At 48.5% G+C, this 17051-nt stretch overlaps 1 protein-coding gene across 7 annotated transcripts in view; it reads left to right on the top strand.

The window, feature by feature from the left end:
- LOC110485357 (poly(A)-specific ribonuclease (deadenylation nuclease)) overlaps positions 1-17051 on the top strand; it is a 46912-nt gene that overhangs the window by 24860 nt on the left and 5001 nt on the right. For 6 of the 7 annotated variants that reach the window (XM_036948508.1, XM_036948512.1, XM_036948509.1 and 3 more), the window contains exons 15-24: positions 477-519; positions 1100-1175; positions 4583-4693; positions 6419-6488; positions 6647-6702; positions 7964-8050; positions 8220-8294; positions 12117-12312; positions 12864-13012; positions 16932-16998. In XM_036948508.1, the coding sequence (XP_036804403.1) occupies positions 477-519; positions 1100-1175; positions 4583-4693; positions 6419-6488; positions 6647-6702; positions 7964-8050; positions 8220-8294; positions 12117-12312; positions 12864-13012; positions 16932-16998 (930 nt within the window). Of the gene's footprint in view, positions 1-476; positions 520-1099; positions 1176-4582; positions 4694-6418; positions 6489-6646; positions 6703-7963; positions 8051-8219; positions 8295-12116; positions 12313-12863; positions 13065-16931; positions 16999-17051 lie in introns of all 7 variants that reach the window. The other variant, XM_036948511.1, reaches the window with a different exon arrangement.

Below are 17051 nucleotides of genomic sequence, written 5' to 3'. Positions count from 1 at the left end.
GCTGTGTCAGGGTTTCAGTGGGTCTTCCCCAGGTAAATACATTCTGCTGTGTCAGGGTTTCAGTGGGTCTTCCCCAGGTAAATACATACTGCTACTATATCTCTATGGGCTGTTCTGGCTCCGACAAGGCTTACCACTACTTTGACCTAACCTCTCTGGGAGTCAATCTATTTATCTGGGGCGCTGTTAATCTAGAAACCTCTCCAGTAGCCCAGAGGTTGGAGAGGGGGACCAGCAGCTGGAAGAGCCGGCGACACACGGGAATGAACTGGCAGCTGGAAGACTGCTGCTCTGATCCCTTGTACCATCTCCTGCCGTTGTGCAAGGCCCTTAACCCACCAGGTTTTTCACCCAGGAGCTCTGCTCCCCCTCAATGCGGCGCCCCCTCCCCCTCAATGCGTGTGTATATCTGGTGCTTTTGGACAGATGTTCCCCTCTAACCAACGGACCAAGTATCTTCTCTATTGTTTCCTCAGGCTGTTGGACACCAAGCTCATGGCCACTACGCAACCTTTCAAGGTAATACTATTTCCACTATTTAGATGTCAGGTTAAAGGATGTCATAGCCTCCCGGGTGGTGCAGTGGTTCAGGGCTGTGCCACCAGAGACTCTGGGTTCGCGCCCAGGCTCTGTCGCAACCGGCCGCGAACGGGAAGGTCCTTGGGGCGACGCACAATTGGCCTAGCGGCGTCCGGGTTAGGGAGGGTTTGGCCGGTAGGGATATCCTTGTCTCATCGCGCACCAGCGACTCCTGTGGCGGGCCGGGTGCAGTGCACGCTAACCAAGGTCGCCAGGTACACAGTGTTTCCTCCGACACATTGGTGCGGCTGGCTTCCGGGTTGGATGCCCGCTGTGTTAAGAAGCAGTGCGGCATGGTTCGGTTGTGTATCGGAGGATGCATGACTTTCGACCTTCGTCTTTCCCGAGCCCGTACGGGAGTTGTAGCGATGAGACAAGATAGTAGCTACTAACAATTGGATACCATGAAATTGGGGAGGAAAAAGGGTAAATTAACAACAACAAAAAAAGGATGTCATGAAACCCCCTGTGGAAGTCTGAAGAATATTCATTGTGCCTTTTGTTATTTGAACCCTTCTAGGAGTTGATCAACATCACGTCTCTAGCAGAGCTGCAGAAACAGCTGAAAGAGAGCCCCTTCAAATCTCCTAAAGTTGGTAAGAGAACATGACGACTACGCCACGTTTAAGGAACAGGAAGTTATTTCAGAAGCTAATCTAACAAAAATAACTACATCACATGAACTAAATCGTATAGCTTTGAACATAATAGAAATGGTGGTACGTTTTGTGTACAAAATTCTAACTTACTCAACCTCATATTGTCTATAGTCGAGGACAAGATTCTACAGCAGTGGTTCTCAACCAGGGGTACTAGGAGCCCCTGGCGGTACTAGACCTGTCCACATGGGGTGCTTGAGAAGACTCCTAATACCATAGGCTTACTGTTAAAATGCAAGAGGGAGTACTTCGGGTGTACTCCGGACAGAGGAAATTATACTTGGTATTTTAACCGAGGTTGAACCATTTGATCTATAGGACCTGTGTAGATACTGTGATGCAGTGGTATTCAACGTCGGGGAAGTGACTGCAGTGGGGACACTTTTTGTTTTAGTAGTACAGATTATTGTATGGGACCGTATACTAACAAACATCTACGTTTTTATAGTCATTAGATATTGGTGTCGCAAGCAGTAGCAGTGTGTGGACAAAATCAATGGGGAAAGCAGAGCCAGATAATAATGAAACATAAAACCAACCCGTGTTAGCATTTCCCAAACTCAATCCTCGGGACCCCAATGGGTGCACGGTTTGGGGGGTGCACGGTTTGAGGGGTGCACGGTTTGCTTCATGGTTTTTGGCTTATGGTTCTCATCCCTACCATAGACTTGCACAGTAATTATGACAACATCCAGAGGACGTCCTCCAACCAATCAGAGCTCATGTATGAACTGAACTGGCATGTTGTCCATCCAATCAAAGGATCAGAGAACGTCAGAATCTAGTAGTGAAAGTAGAAGCTACAGCTAGCTAGCACTGCGGGGAATCGTTGACTCAAAGAGAGAGATGCAATAGTTGAACATTTATGAACAAAGTAATTTCTTCCAAAATAAAGAAGCTAGAGATGAACTATTTTCAGTTTTACTCACGTAGCTAGCGAATGCAGTTACCTAGTTTTAGCCTACTGAAACGCGCTGCTCAAATAGAGGGATGATATGCTAGCTAGCTGGCTAGGACTTTCAAACATAACACTGGAACTATTCCAAGTCAAGGTAAACTTTTGGTTTTACTAATTTATTTGCCACTTGGGCCCGCCAATGTAAGTGCTAAACTGCTTACTTGGCTGTACACTGTATCGTTACTGCATGATTGTAGCAGGTTTACTAACGCGCTCGTTCTATTGGCTGTGTTGACTATGACGTTACTTTAGCTAATATGGTGACGACGACGAAGTCCTTGTGTAGCGGTTATATGGTATGGCTTGGAAGTTTTTGTTGTTGTCGCCTGGTCACACACCGCGCATGTGTTGTGCATTGAAGTCCACAAGCGAAGGGATAAGGTGAGAGGAGGAGACGGTCGATGTGAGAAGGAAAAACAACGTGACTGCTATGAAAGTCAACACGTGATAAGGGGTGTATTCATTTAGCGGATTCTGTTTAACTTTTCTTAAACTGAAGCAAATGGAGCAAAACGGGGTTACAATATACCTGAATTTGTCCAATAGAAACTCTCGTTTGCAACTTGGACTAATGATTACACCCTATATCAGCATCGATGCAGGCAAGAGTGTGCAAGGCGGTATTGAATGTGTCACGGTCACCTCAAATGTTTATCTCGACCTGTGTTGCACCTAAGTTGTAAACTTTTATTCATAGGCTAGGTTGTAGCAACATCATGATGGGTACAGGGACCATTTGAGTATCATGTCGTAGCCTTGACCTATCGCTGTTACATTGAACAGGGTGAATGGAATATGAATGACCGCTAATATGGTGTAATATAAATAAGGCCAAGCTCATGGGGGGAAAAAAACCCTGACTCGTGATAATGGCTTTGTTTGCTCTATAACCTGTTAGTTCATATGCGTCGCCACCGTGCTGTGTAGGCCGAGACAAGACGGTGGCAGAATTAATTCAAACACACCTTTTCTGTTTCATCACAAAACCGGACAGCAACATCTGTCTGATGTCCACAAATATTTGTGTATGTAACAAACAGTTGCTTGACCATGCTGTCGCTCATGTAAGTTGATGTTTCCGACATTTTTGAACTGCTAAACAACTATCGATGTCGAACCACGGATCGTTACCGCAAGTCGAAAAGAAATAAAGAGCTTTCCATCTTGTCCAGCTGTGTATGTAACATTTCACGTAAACCCCGTTTCCTGTCTGCATCGAAGTACCTAGCATCGAGCATGGTGGCAACACAGTAAAGAGGCTCAGAGAGAATGCCACCGAATCGCTTGTTCACAGCCTCGAGTACTTTTCCAAGTTAACCCCACGGTCTGTGTGGGCAGTTTTGTTGAGCAGGCGCTTCAATGCCATGACAGAGGGTATCACGTCTGCTGCAGACACAGGTGATGAGCTTATTTCTCCAGTCAGTTGTTTGAATGGAGCTAGGAGGGTGTTCATGTTTCAAACATCTTCTCAAATGACATTAAAATGGCAGCAGCGGTATGAGAACCAGCACATTCTTGAGCGATACGGCTTTGCTCAGTCGGAAATCCTCGTCATCCCCATGAGCATGCTGAGTCTGACAGCACAGCGGGTCGACATCGCTGGTCCAAATGTCGGTCGTGACGCCCATAGCAAGTAGCACATCATGAATCCCATTATCTTGGCTTTAATGGATTTCGCCTTTGCGTTGTCTCGCTGAAATGTAATTACTCAAATGACTGCTCGTCTTGAACTTGTTTAGTTGTTGGAAGTGTGCACTTACTGTTCTGCAGATTCTGTCGTGCCGTATTTTTCGTGTTATTGTCACGGATTTAATTTATATACCTACGCAGTCAGTAGAATAGGACAGGTCTCATCCATGACTAATGTAGTGTCTGATTACAGAATAGGACAGGTCTCATCCATGGTTAATGTAGTGTCTGATTACAGTAGAATAGGACAGGTCACCGTCCATGGCTAATGTAGTGTCTGATAACAGTAGAATAGGACAGGTCTCATCCATGGCTAATGTAGTGTCTGATTACAGTAGAATAGGACAGGTCACCGTCCATGGCTAATGTAGTGTCTGATAACAGTAGAATAGGACAGGTCTCATCCATGGCTAATGTAGTGTCTGATTACAGTAGAATAGGACAGGTCTCATCCATGGTTAATGTAGTGTCTGATTACAGTAGAATAGGACAGGTCTCATCCATGGCTAATGTAGTGTCTGATTACAGTAGAATAGGACAGGTCTCATCCATGGCTAATGTAGTGTCTGATTACAGTAGAATAGGACAGGTCTCATCCATGGCTAATGTAGTGTCTGATTACAGTAGAATAGGACAGGTCTCATCCATGGCTAATGTAGTGTCTGATTTATCCCTGCTTCTTTCCTCCGTGGCCCAGTGACGGCAGAGGGGTTCCCCAGCTACGATACAGCCCAGGAACAGCTCCACGAGGCGGGCTACGATGCCTTCATCACCGGTCTCTGCTTCATCTCCATGGCCAACTACCTAGGTACTGCCTTCTACACTGTATACTACCTAGGTACTGCCTTCTACACTGTATACTACCTAGGTACTGCCTTCTACACTGTATACTACCTAGGTACTGCCTTCTACACTGTATACTACCTAGGTACTGCCTTCTACACTGTATACTACCTAGGTACTGCCTTCTACACTGTATACTGCTATGGGTACTGCCTTTTACACTGTGTACTGCTATGGGTACTGCCTTTTACACTGTGTACTGCTATGGGTACTGCCTTTTACACTGTGTACTGCTATGGGTACTGCCTTTTACACTGTGTACTGCTATGGGTACTGCCTTTTACACTGTGTACTGCTATGGGTACTGCCTTTTACACTGTGTACTGCTATGGGTACTGCCTTTTACACTGTGTACTGCTATGGGTACTGCCTTTTACACTGTGTACTGCTATGGGTACTGCCTTTTACACTGTGTACTGCTATGGGTACTGCCTTTTACACTGTGTACTGCTATGGGTACTGCCTTTTACACTGTGTACTGCTATGGGTACTGCCTTTTACACTGTGTACTGCTATGGGTACTGCCTTTTACACTGTGTACTGCTATGGGTACTGCCTTTTACACTGTGTACTGCTATGGGTACTGCCTTTTACACTGTGTACTGCCTTTTACACTGTGTACTGCTATGGGTACTGCCTTTTACACTGTGTACTGCTATGGGTACTGCCTTTTACACTGTGTACTGCTATGGGTACTGCCTTTTACACTGTGTACTGCTATGGGTACTGCCTTTTACACTGTGTACTGCTATGGGTACTGCCTTTTACACTGCGTACTGCTATGGGTACTGCCTTTTACACTGCGTACTGCTATGGGTACTGCCTTTTACACTGCGTACTGCTATGGGTACTGCCTTTTACACTGCGTACTGCTATGGGTACTGCCTTTTACACTGCGTACTGCTATGGGTACTGCCTTTTACACTGCGTACTGCCTTTTACACTGTATACTGCTATGGGTACTGCCTTTTACCTGCGTACTGCCTTTTACACTGTATGCTGCTATGGGTACTGCCTTCTACACTGGGTACTGCCTTCTACACTGGGTACTGCCTTCTACACTGGGTACTGCTGGCCTGTGGCGCTGGCCAAAAGTCTGCTCTCCTTTCTCTCCTCCTGTGGTCAAAGATGTCAATTGATGTCAGATGTCAGCCACCTTTTTCATTGAGGATAGTCAACTGTATCCTACCCTAAGTCCTTCATGGAGGAGTTGATCTGCCACCACAGCTTTTTGAGTCAGGTGTTGTCGTCGGAGACGCGCATGTACTCACTTAAAAACAACATGCTACTTATTGTTTTTATCTATAAAAAGTCTTGCGCAACCTAATTTGTTTTCATCACAAATATACATTTTTCTTTTGAGATCCACCCCTTGTGAACGTCATTCGCCTCGTGTGGTGCTACTGGAGGACTCATTTCCATCCACGTTCCCTCATCGCTGCCTCTCCTCGATTTTGACCTCTGACCTTTTTTCAAAAGGAGGCGTGAGAGGAGGCGGGAGTTGAGGAAAAGGCCATCTCCGTGGTAACACTACCGCCCACCGTTAGTGAAAACGGACTGGGGGAACAGTTCCATGGACAGCTTTGAATCTCTATGATGCCGTGTAGACTACAGCAGTAGCTGCTGTGATGTGCGTCTGGTCATCGTGGCTGTTTCTCAATCTATTAAATACTTTCTCTTTCCTTCTCAGGTACTTTCCTGACTCCCCCCAGAGCCCACATCCCATCCCAATCGAAACTCATCCAACCCTTCGTCAACAAGTAAGATCTTGGTTCTCTCCCCTTCAGTTTCTTTTACCTCTCCTACGGGGGACTGGTGTGTATATCCCCTACCTCAGCATGTCTTAGTGTAGTTATAAAGCATCTGTCAGCTGTATGAAGCGTTATAATGCTTCGTTGACGTCTCGTGTTTTCGCCAGACTGTTCCTGATGAGGATCATAGATATTCCCTACCTCAACATCAGCGGACCAGACCGTGAGTAGTTCAATGGGATACTGTATACTGTACAACACAGTATTAGTAGTTTAATATGATACTGTATACTGTACAACACAGTATTAGTAGTTTAATATGATGCTATAAACTGTACAACACAGTATTAGTAGTTTAATATGATACTGTACAACGCAGTATTAGTAGTAGTTCAATGGGATACTATATACTGTACAACACAGTAGTATTATTAGTAGTTCAATATGATACTGTACAACGCAGTATTAGTAGTTCAATGTGATAATATATACTGTACAACACAGTATTAGTAGTAGTTCAATGTGATACTGTACAACGCAGTAGTATTAGTAGTAGGTCAATATACTATATACTGTACAACACAGTATTATTAGTAGTTCAGTGTGATACTATATACTGTACAGCACAGTATTAGTAGTAGTTCAGTGTGATACTATATACTGTACAGCACAGTATTAGTAGTAGTTCAATGTGATACTATATACTGTACAGCACAGTATTATTAGTAGTTCAGTGTGATACTATATACTGTACAACACAGTATTATTAGTAGTTCAGTGTGATACTATATACTGTACAGCACAGTATTAGTAGTAGTTCAATGTGATACTATATACTGTACAGCACAGTATTATTAGTAGTTCAGTGTGATACTATATACTGTACAACACAGTATTATTAGTAGTTCAGTGTGATACTATATACTGTACAGCACAGTATTAGTAGTAGTTCAATGTGATACTATATACTGTACAGCACAGTATTATTAGTAGTTCAGTGTGATACTATATACTGTACAGCACAGTATTAGTAGTAGTTCAATGTGATACTATATACTGTACAGCACAGTATTATTAGTAGTTCAGTGTGATACTATATACTGTACAGCACAGTATTATTAGTAGTTCAGTGTGATACTATATACTGTACAGCACAGTATTAGTAGTAGTTCAATGTGATACTATATACTGTACAGCACAGTATTATTAGTAGTTCAGTGTGATACTATATACTGTACAGCACAGTATTATTAGTAGTTCAATATCCTACAGCACAGCAGTATTAGACAATACCTCGTCTGCATATAGTCGGCAGCGAAAAGAAAATGGAGAGGATTTATTAAAGATGGCATATAGAAATAGGCCGTGGTAATGATGTACACAAACCATTGGTCAGTGGTGACTGAGAACGTTCCTTGTTCCCCTCTTTATCTCCTCCCCCTGTCTCTCGCCCTCTGTCTCCCCCCTTCCCTTCTCCTCTACAGTCCAGCCCAAGAGGGATCATGTTCTGTACGTCACCTTCCCTAAGGAGTGGAAGACCAGTGACCTCTACCAGCTGTTCAGTGCCTTTGGTAAGACCCAACACATAATATGATGATGATGATAATCTATATCACTGCCGACTGGGCCAGGTCACTGCCGACTGGGCCAGGTCACTGCCGACTGGGCCAGGTCACTGCCGACTGGGCCAGGTCACCAGGAAACCTTTTTAATTCCCATGTCTTCCTGCATGTCTCCTAGGTAACATCCAGGTGTCGTGGATTGATGACACGTCAGCGTTTGTATCTCTGAGTCAGACGGACCAGGTTCAGATCGGTGAGTACTGGCCTATCCATAAGCCTCTTCCCTGCGCTACGTTTGACCCAGAGACCAGCCCTGTTCCCTATATAGTGCGCTACGTTTGACCCAGAGACCAGTCCTGTTCCCTATATAGTGCGCTACATTTGACCCAGAGACCAGTCCTGTTCCCTATATAGTGCGCTACGTTTGACCCAGAGACCGGCCCTGTTCCCTATATAATGCGCTACGTTTGACCCAGAGACCGGCCCTGTTCCCTGCGCTAAGTTTGACCCAGAGACCAGCCCTGTTCCCTATATAGTGCGCTACGTTTGACCCAGAGACCAGTCCTGTTCCCTATATAGTGCGCTACGTTTGACCCAGAGACCGGCCCTGTTCCCTATATAATGCGCTACGTTTGACCCAGAGACCGGCCCTGTTCCCTGCGCTACGTTTGACCCAGAGACCAGCCCTGTTCCCTATATAGTGCGCTACGTTTGACCCAGAGACCGGCCCTGTTCCCTGCGCTACGTTTGACCCAGAGACCAGCCCTGTTCCCTATATAGTGCACTACGTTTGACCCAGAGACCAGCCCTGTTCCCTATATAGTGCGCTACGTTTGACCCAGAGACCGGCCCTGTTCCCTATATAGTGCGCCACGTTTGACCCAGAGACCGGCCCTGTTCCCTATATAGTGCGCCACGTTTGACCCAGAGACCAGTACTGGACTTGGGCCGGAGCTCACATGATGGGAGTACCGGGCCAGCAGCACCTCCAATGTTCTACATCTTTATTCTGACCCCGACTCCCGTTCCCTCCTCTGATGGGAGTACCGGGCCAGCAGCACCTCCAATGTTCTACATCTTTATTCTGACCCGACTCCCGTTCCCTCCTCTGATGGGAGTACCGGGCCAGCAGCACCTCCAATGTTCTGCATCTTTATTCTGACCCGACTCCCGTTCCCTCCTCTGATGGGAGTACCGGGCCAGCAGCACCTCCAATGTTCTGCATCTTTATTCTGACCCCGACTCCCGTTCCCTCCTCTGATGGGAGTACCGGGCCAGCAGCACCTCCAATGTGCTACATCTTTATTCTGACCCCGACTCCCGTTCCCTCCTCTGATGGGAGTACCGGGCCAGCAGCACCTCCAATGTTCTACATCTTTATTCTGACCCCGACTCCCGTTCCCTCCTCTGATGGGAGTACCGGGCCAGCAGCACCTCCAATGTTCTACATCTTTATTCTGACCCGACTCCCGTTCCCTCCTCTGATGGGAGTACCGGGCCAGCAGCACCTCCAATGTTCTGCATCTTTATTTTGACCCCGACTCCCGTTCCCTCCTCTGATGGGAGTACCGGGCCAGCAGCACCTCCAATGTTCTGCATCTTTATTCTGACCCCGACTCCCGTTCCCTCCTCTGATGGGAGTACCGGGCCAGCAGCACCTCCAATGTTCTACATCTTTATTCTGACCCGACTCCCGTTCCCTCCTCTGATGGGAGTACCGGGCCAGCAGCACCTCCAATGTTCTACATCTTTATTCTGACCCCGACTCCCGTTCCCTCCTCTGATGGGAGTACCGGGCCAGCAGCACCTCCAATGTTCTACATCTTTATTCTGACCCGACTCCCGTTCCCTCCTCTGATGGGAGTACCGGGCCAGCAGCACCTCCAATGTTCTACATCTTTATTCTGACCCGACTCCCGTTCCCTCCTCTGATGGGAGTACCGGGCCAGCAGCACCTCCAATGTTCTACATCTTTATTCTGACCCGACTCCCGTTCCCTCCTCTGATGGGAGTACCGGGCCAGCAGCACCTCCAATGTTCTACATCTTTATTCTGACCCGACTCCCGTTCCCTCCTCTGATGGGAGTACCGGGCCAGCAGCACCTCACATCTTCTACATCTTTATTCTGACCCCGACTCCCGTTCCCTCCTCTGATGGGAGTACCGGGCCAGCAGCACCTCCAATGTTCTGCATCTTTATTCTGACCCGACTCCCGTTCCCTCCTCTGATGGGAGTACCGGGCCAGCAGCACCTCACATCTTCTACATCTTTATTCTGACCCCGACTCCCGTTCCCTCCTCTGATGGGAGTACCGGGCCAGCAGCACCTCACATCTTCTACATCTTTATTCTGACCCCGACTCCCGTTCCCTCCTCTGATGGGAGTACCGGGCCAGCAGCACCTCCAATGTTCTGCATCTTTATTCTGACCCGACTCCCGTTCCCTCCTCTGATGGGAGTACCGGGCCAGCAGCACCTCCAATGTTCTGCATCTTTATTCTGACCCCGACTCCCGTTCCCTCCTCTGATGGGAGTACCGGGCCAGCAGCACCTCCAATGTTCTACATCTTTATTCTGACCCGACTCCCGTTCCCTCCTCTGATGGGAGTACCGGGCCAGCAGCACCTCCAATGTTCTACATCTTTATTCTGACCCGACTCCCGTTCCCTCCTCTGATGGGAGTACCGGGCCAGCGGCACCTCACATCTTCTACATCTTTATTCTGACCCCGACTCCCGTTCCCTCCTCTGATGGGAGTACCGGGCCAGCAGCACCTCCAATGTTCTACATCTTTATTCTGACCCCGACTCCCGTTCCCTCCTCTGATGGGAGTACCGGGCCAGCAGCACCTCCAATGTTCTACATCTTTATTCTGACCCCGACTCCCGTTCCCTCCTCTGATGGGAGTACCGGGCCAGCAGCACCTCACATCTTCTACATCTTTATTCTGACCCCGACTCCCGTTCCCTCCTCTGATGGGAGTACCGGGCCAGCAGCACCTCACATCTTCTACATCTTTATTCTGACCCGACTCCCGTTCCCTCCTCTGATGGGAGTACCGGGCCAGCAGCACCTCCAATGTTCTACATCTTTATTCTGACCCCGACTCCCGTTCCCTCCTCTGATGGGAGTACCGGGCCAGCAGCACCTCCAATGTTCTGCATCTTTATTCTGACCCCGACTCCCGTTCCCTCCTCTGATGGGAGTACCGGGCCAGCAGCACCTCCAATGTTCTGCATCTTTATTCTGACCCCGACTCCCGTTCCCTCCTCTGATGGGAGTACCGGGCCAGCAGCACCTCCAATGTTCTACATCTTTATTCTGACCCGACTCCCGCTCCCTAGAAAGCAACTGAACATGTAAATGAGTCAGTTTATATTTATTCTGACCCCGACTCCCGCTCCCTAGAAAGCAACTGAACATGTAAATGAGTCAGTTTATATTTATTCTGACCCCGACTCCCGTTCCCTAGAAAGCAACTGAACATGTAAATGAGTCAGTTTATATTAATTCTGACCCCGACTCCCGTTCCCTAGAAAGCAACTGAACATGTAAATGAGTCAGTTTATATTAATTCTGACCCCGACTCCCGCTCCCTAGAAAGCAACTGAACATGTAAATGAGTCACAGTTTATATTAACTCTGACCCCGACTCCCGTTCCCTAGAAAGCAACTGAACATGTAAATGAGTCACAGTTTATATTAACTCTGACCCCGACTCCCGTTCCCTAGAAAGCAACTGAACATGTAAATGAGTCACAGTTTATATTAACTCTGACCCCGACTCCCGTTCCCTAGAAAGCAACTGAACATGTAAATGAGTCACAGTTTATATTAACTCTGACCCCGACTCCCGTTCCCTAGAAAGCAACTGAACATGTAAATGAGTCACAGTTTATATTAACTCTGACCCCGACTCCCGTTCCCTAGAAAGCAACTGAACATGTAAATGAGTCACAGTTTATATTAACTCTGACCCCGACTCCCGTTCCCTAGAAAGCAACTGAACATGTAAATGAGTCACAGTTTATATTAACTCTGACCCCGACTCCCGTTCCCTCCTCTGCGTGTCCAGCGATGAACACCAGTCGCTATGCGGAGAGCTACCGTATCCAGACGTATGCTGAGTATATCCAGGGCAGGCAGCAGGTCAGGGAGAGCCAGGGCCATTCTACCCAGTCCTGGGACGAGGACGGCTGGGTTAAACCGCACTACACCTCCCCCTCTACAGTTGGTGCTGGTCCTACTGGCTACAGCTACGGTCACAACAGGTACACGCCTTTCACACACTGAGACACACACACACTGAGACACACACTGAGACACACACACACACACTGAGACACACTGAGACATACACACACACACTGACACACTGAGACACACACACACACACTGAGACACACACACTGAGACACACACACTGAGACACACACACACACACTGAGACACACACACACTGAGACACACACACACACACACACACACACTGAGAGACACACACACACACACACACACACTGAGACACACACACACACTTCATTCGATGGACTTTTAATGGAAGAGGGTTGAAAGGCGTCTTGTCATTTAAAATGTCCCTGTTCTCTTATTAAGAGAAGTTAAGGATGTTCCACCAGGTCACCGTTAAAATGTCCCTGTTCTCTTATTAAGAGAAGTTAAGGATGTTCCACCAGGTCACCGTTAAAATGTCCCTGTTCTCTTATTAAGAGAAGTTAAGGATGTTCCACCAGGTCACCATGGAGTCTCTAAGGCAGGTTGATGTTTTAAATGTGACGGCCGGTCCGTGTGTTGTGGGCGTCAGGCCGTCGTTGGGGAAACGCTGCGTCAGTCCGATCCAGGAGGAGCAGCCCACGGAGGGAGAGGCTCAGAGATCACACGCTGACGGATGGAGTGGCTACACACACTCTCACACACACTCCGACACGGGCAGCAAGAAGATCAGGACCGACGGTAAGGGCACACACACACTCCGACACGGGCAGCAAGAAGATCAGGACAGACGGTGAGGACATACACACACACACTCCGACACAGGCAGCAAGAAGATCAGGACCAACGTTAAGGACACACACACACACTCCCCTGCTAGAAGACAGACAGTAAGGACACACACACACTCCCCTGCTAGAAGACAGACAGTAAGGACACACACACACTCCCCTGCTAGAAGACAGACAGTAAGGACACACACACACTCCCCTGCTAGAAGACAGACAGTAAGGACACACACACACTCCTCTGCTCGAAGAGGGGCAGTAAGGACACACACACTCCCCTGCTAGAAGACGGGCAGTAAGGACACACACACACTCCCCTGCTAGAAGACGGGCAGTAAGGACACACACACACTCCCCTGCTAGAAGACGGGCAGTAAGGACACACACACACTCCCCTGCTAGAAGACAGACAGTAAGGACACACACACACTCCCCTGCTAGAAGACAGACAGTAAGGACACACACACACTCCCCTGCTAGAAGACGGGCAGTAAGGACACACACACACTCCCCTGCTAGAAGACGGGCAGTAAGGACACACACACACTCCCCTGCTAGAAGACGGGCAGTAACTAAGTGTATATATTCACCACCAGAGTACAAATCAGGAACAAAATGTTTAAATGAAAACACCTGATCTGATCTGTGGTCTGTGTTGTCTCTAGGGGTGTGTAGATCTGATGTGGTCTGTGTTGTCTCTAGGGGTGTGTGGATCTGATCTGTGGTCTGTGTTGTCTCTAGGGGTGTGTGGATCTGATCTGTGGTCTGTGTTGTCTCTAGGGGTGTGTGGATCTGATCTGTGGTCTGTGTTGTCTCTAGGGGTGTGTGGATCTGGTCTGTGGTCTGTGTTGTCTCTAGGGGTGTGTGGATCTGATCTGTGGTCTGTGTTGTCTCTAGGGGTGTGTGGATCTGATCTGTGGTCTGTGTTGTCTCTAGGGGTGTGTGGATCTGAACTGTGGTCTGTTGTCTCTAGGGGTGTGTGGATCTGATCTGTGGTCTGTGTTGTCTCTAGGGGTGTGTGGATCTGATCTGTGGTCTGTGTTGTCTCTAGGGGTGTGTGGGTCTGATCTGTGGTCTGTGTTGTCTCTAGGGGTGTGTGGATCTGATCTGTGGTCTGTGTTGTCTCTAGGGGTGTGTGGATCTGATCTGTGGTCTGTGTTGTCTCTAGGGGTGTGTAGATCTGATGTGGTCTGTTGTCTCTAGGGGTGTGTGGATGTGGTCTGTTGTCTCTAGGGGTGTGTGGATCTGATCTGTGGTCTGTGTTGTCTCTAGGGGTGTGTGGGTCTGATCTGTGGTCTGTGTTGTCTCTAGGGGTGTGTGGATCTGATCTGTGGTCTGTGTTGTCTCTAGGGGTGTGTGGATCTGATCTGTGGTCTGTGTTGTCTCTAGGGGTGTGTAGATCTGATGTGGTCTGTTGTCTCTAGGGGTGTGTGGATGTGGTCTGTTGTCTCTAGGGGTGTGTGGATCTGATCTGTGGTCTGTGTTGTCTCTAGGGGTGTGTGGATCTGATCTGTGGTCTGTGTTGTCTCTAGGGGTGTGTGGATCTGATCTGTGGTCTGTGTTGTCTCTAGGGGTGTGTGGATCTGATCTGTGGTTTGTGTTGTCTCTAGGGGTGTGTGGATCTGATCTGTGGTCTGTGTTGTCTTTAGGGGTGTGTAGGTATGATGTGGTCTGTGTTGTCTCTAGGGGTGTGTAGGTCTGATGTGGTCTGTGTTGTCTCTAGGGGTGTGTGGATCTGATCTGTGGTCTGTGTTGTCTCTAGGGGTGTGTGGATCTGATCTGTGGTCTGTGTTGTCTCTAGGGGTGTGTGGATCTGATCTGTGGTCTGTGTTGTCTCTAGGGGTGTGTGGATCTGATCTGTGGTCTGTGTTGTCTCTAGGGGTGTGTGGATCTGATCTGTGGTCTGTGTTGTCTCTAGGGGTGTGTGGATCTGATCTGTGGTTTGTGTTGTCTCTAGGGGTGTGTGGATCTGATCTGTGGTCTGTGTTGTCTTTAGGGGTGTGTGGATCTGATCTGTGGTCTGTGTTGTCTCTAGGGGTGTGTGGATCTGATCTGTGTTGTCTCTAGGGGTGTGTGGATCTGGTCTGTGTTGTCTCTAGGGGTGTGTGGATCTGATCTGTGTTGTCTCTAGGGGTGTGTGGATCTGATCTGTGTTGTCTCTAGGGGTGTGTGGATCTGATCTGTGTTGTCTCTAGGGGTGTGTGGATCTGATCTGTGTTGTCTCTAGGGGTGTGTGGATCTGATCTGTGGTGTCTCTAGGGGTGTGTGGATCTGATCTGTGGTGTCTCTAGGGGTGTGTGGATCTGATCTGTGTTGTCTCTAGGGGTGTGTGGATCTGATCTGTGTTGTCTCTAGGGGTCTGTGGATCTGATCTGTGTTGTCTCTAGGGGTGTGTGGATCTGGTCTGTGTTGTCTCTAGGGGTGTGTGGATCTGATCTGTGTTGTCTCTAGGGGTGTGTGGATCTGATCTGTGTTGTCTCTAGGGGTGTGTGGATCTGATCTGTGTTGTCTCTAGGGGTGTGTGGATCTGATCTGTGTTGTCTCTAGGGGTGTGTGGATCTGATCTGTGTTGTCTCTAGGGGTGTGTGGATCTGATCTGTGGTCTGTGTTGTCTCTAGGGGTGTGTGGATCTGATCTGTGGTCTGTCTCTAGTTGTGTGTGGATCTGATCTGTGGTCTGTGTTGTCTCTAGGGGTGTGTGGATCTGATCTGTGGTCTGTGTTGTCTCTAGGGGTGTGTGGATCTGATCTGTGGTCTGTGTTGTCTCTAGGGGTGTGTGGGTCTGATCTGTGGTCTGTGCTGTTGTCTCTAGGGGTGTGTGGATCTGATGTTGTCTCTAGGGGTGTGTAGGTCTGATCTGTGGTCTGTGCTGTTGTCTCTAGGGGTGTGTAGGTCTGATCTGTGGTCTGTTATCTCTAGGGGTGTGTAGGTCTGATGTGGTCTGTGTTGTCTCTAGGGGTGTGTAGGTATGATGTGGTCTGTGTTGTCTCTAGGGGTGTGTAGGTCTGATGTGGTCTGTGTTGTTGTCTCTAGGGGTGTGTAGGTCTGATCTGTGGTCTGTGCTATTGTCTCTAGGGGTGTGTAGGTCTGATCTGTGGTCTGTGCTATTGTCTCTAGGGGTGTGTAGGTCTGATCTGTGGTCTGTGCTATTGTCTCTAGGGGTGTGTAGGTCTGATCTGTGGTCTGTGCTATTGTCTCTAGGGGTGTGTAGGTCTGATCTGTGGTCTGTGCTATTGTCTCTAGGGGTGTGTAGGTCTGATCTGTGGTCTGTGTTGTCTCTAGGGGTGTGTAGGTCTGATGTGGTCTGTGTTGTCTCTAGGGGTGTGTAGGTCTGATGTGGTCTGTGTTGTCTCTAGGGGTGTGTAGGTCTGATGTGGTCTGTGTTGTCTCTAGGGGGGTGTGGATCTGGTCTGTGTTGTCTCTAGGGGGGTGTGGATCTGGTCTGTGTCTCTAGGGGGGTGTGGATCTGGTCTGTGTCTCTAGGGGGGTGTGGATCTGGTCTGTGTCTCTAGGGGGGTGTGGATCTGGTCTGTGTCTCTAGGGGGGTGTGGATCTGGTCTGTGTTTCTAGGGGGGTGTGGATCTGGTCTGTGTTGTTTCTAGGGGGGTGTGGATCTGGTCTGTGTTGTCTCTAGGGGGGTGTGGATCTGGTCTGTGTTGTCTCTAGGGGGGTGTGGATCTGGTCTGTGTTGTCTCTAGGGGGGTGTGGATCTGGTCTGTGTTGTCTCTAGGGGGATGTGGATCTGGTCTGTGTTGTCTCTAGGGGGGGGGGTGTGGATCTGATCTGTGGTGTCTCTAGGGGGGGGGGTGTGGATCTGATCTGTGGTCTGTCTCTAGGGGGGGGGTGTGGATCTGATCTGTGGTCTGTCTCTAGGGGTGTGTGTACGGACGTATGCAGGAGTAGTGGACAGCAGGACGTCAGAAGGCTGGCTGAAAACTCAGTAAGTAAAGATGTGTACAGTTGAACACGTGACTCCAGTACTTGTGTTCGTTG

The sequence above is a fragment of the Oncorhynchus mykiss genome, chromosome 17 (genome assembly GCF_013265735.2).
Source record: "Oncorhynchus mykiss isolate Arlee chromosome 17, USDA_OmykA_1.1, whole genome shotgun sequence".
Taxonomy (NCBI): domain Eukaryota; kingdom Metazoa; phylum Chordata; class Actinopteri; order Salmoniformes; family Salmonidae; genus Oncorhynchus; species Oncorhynchus mykiss.
The sequence above is the reverse complement of the archived record's forward strand: the minus strand, read 5'-3'. Positions and strand labels throughout refer to the sequence as shown.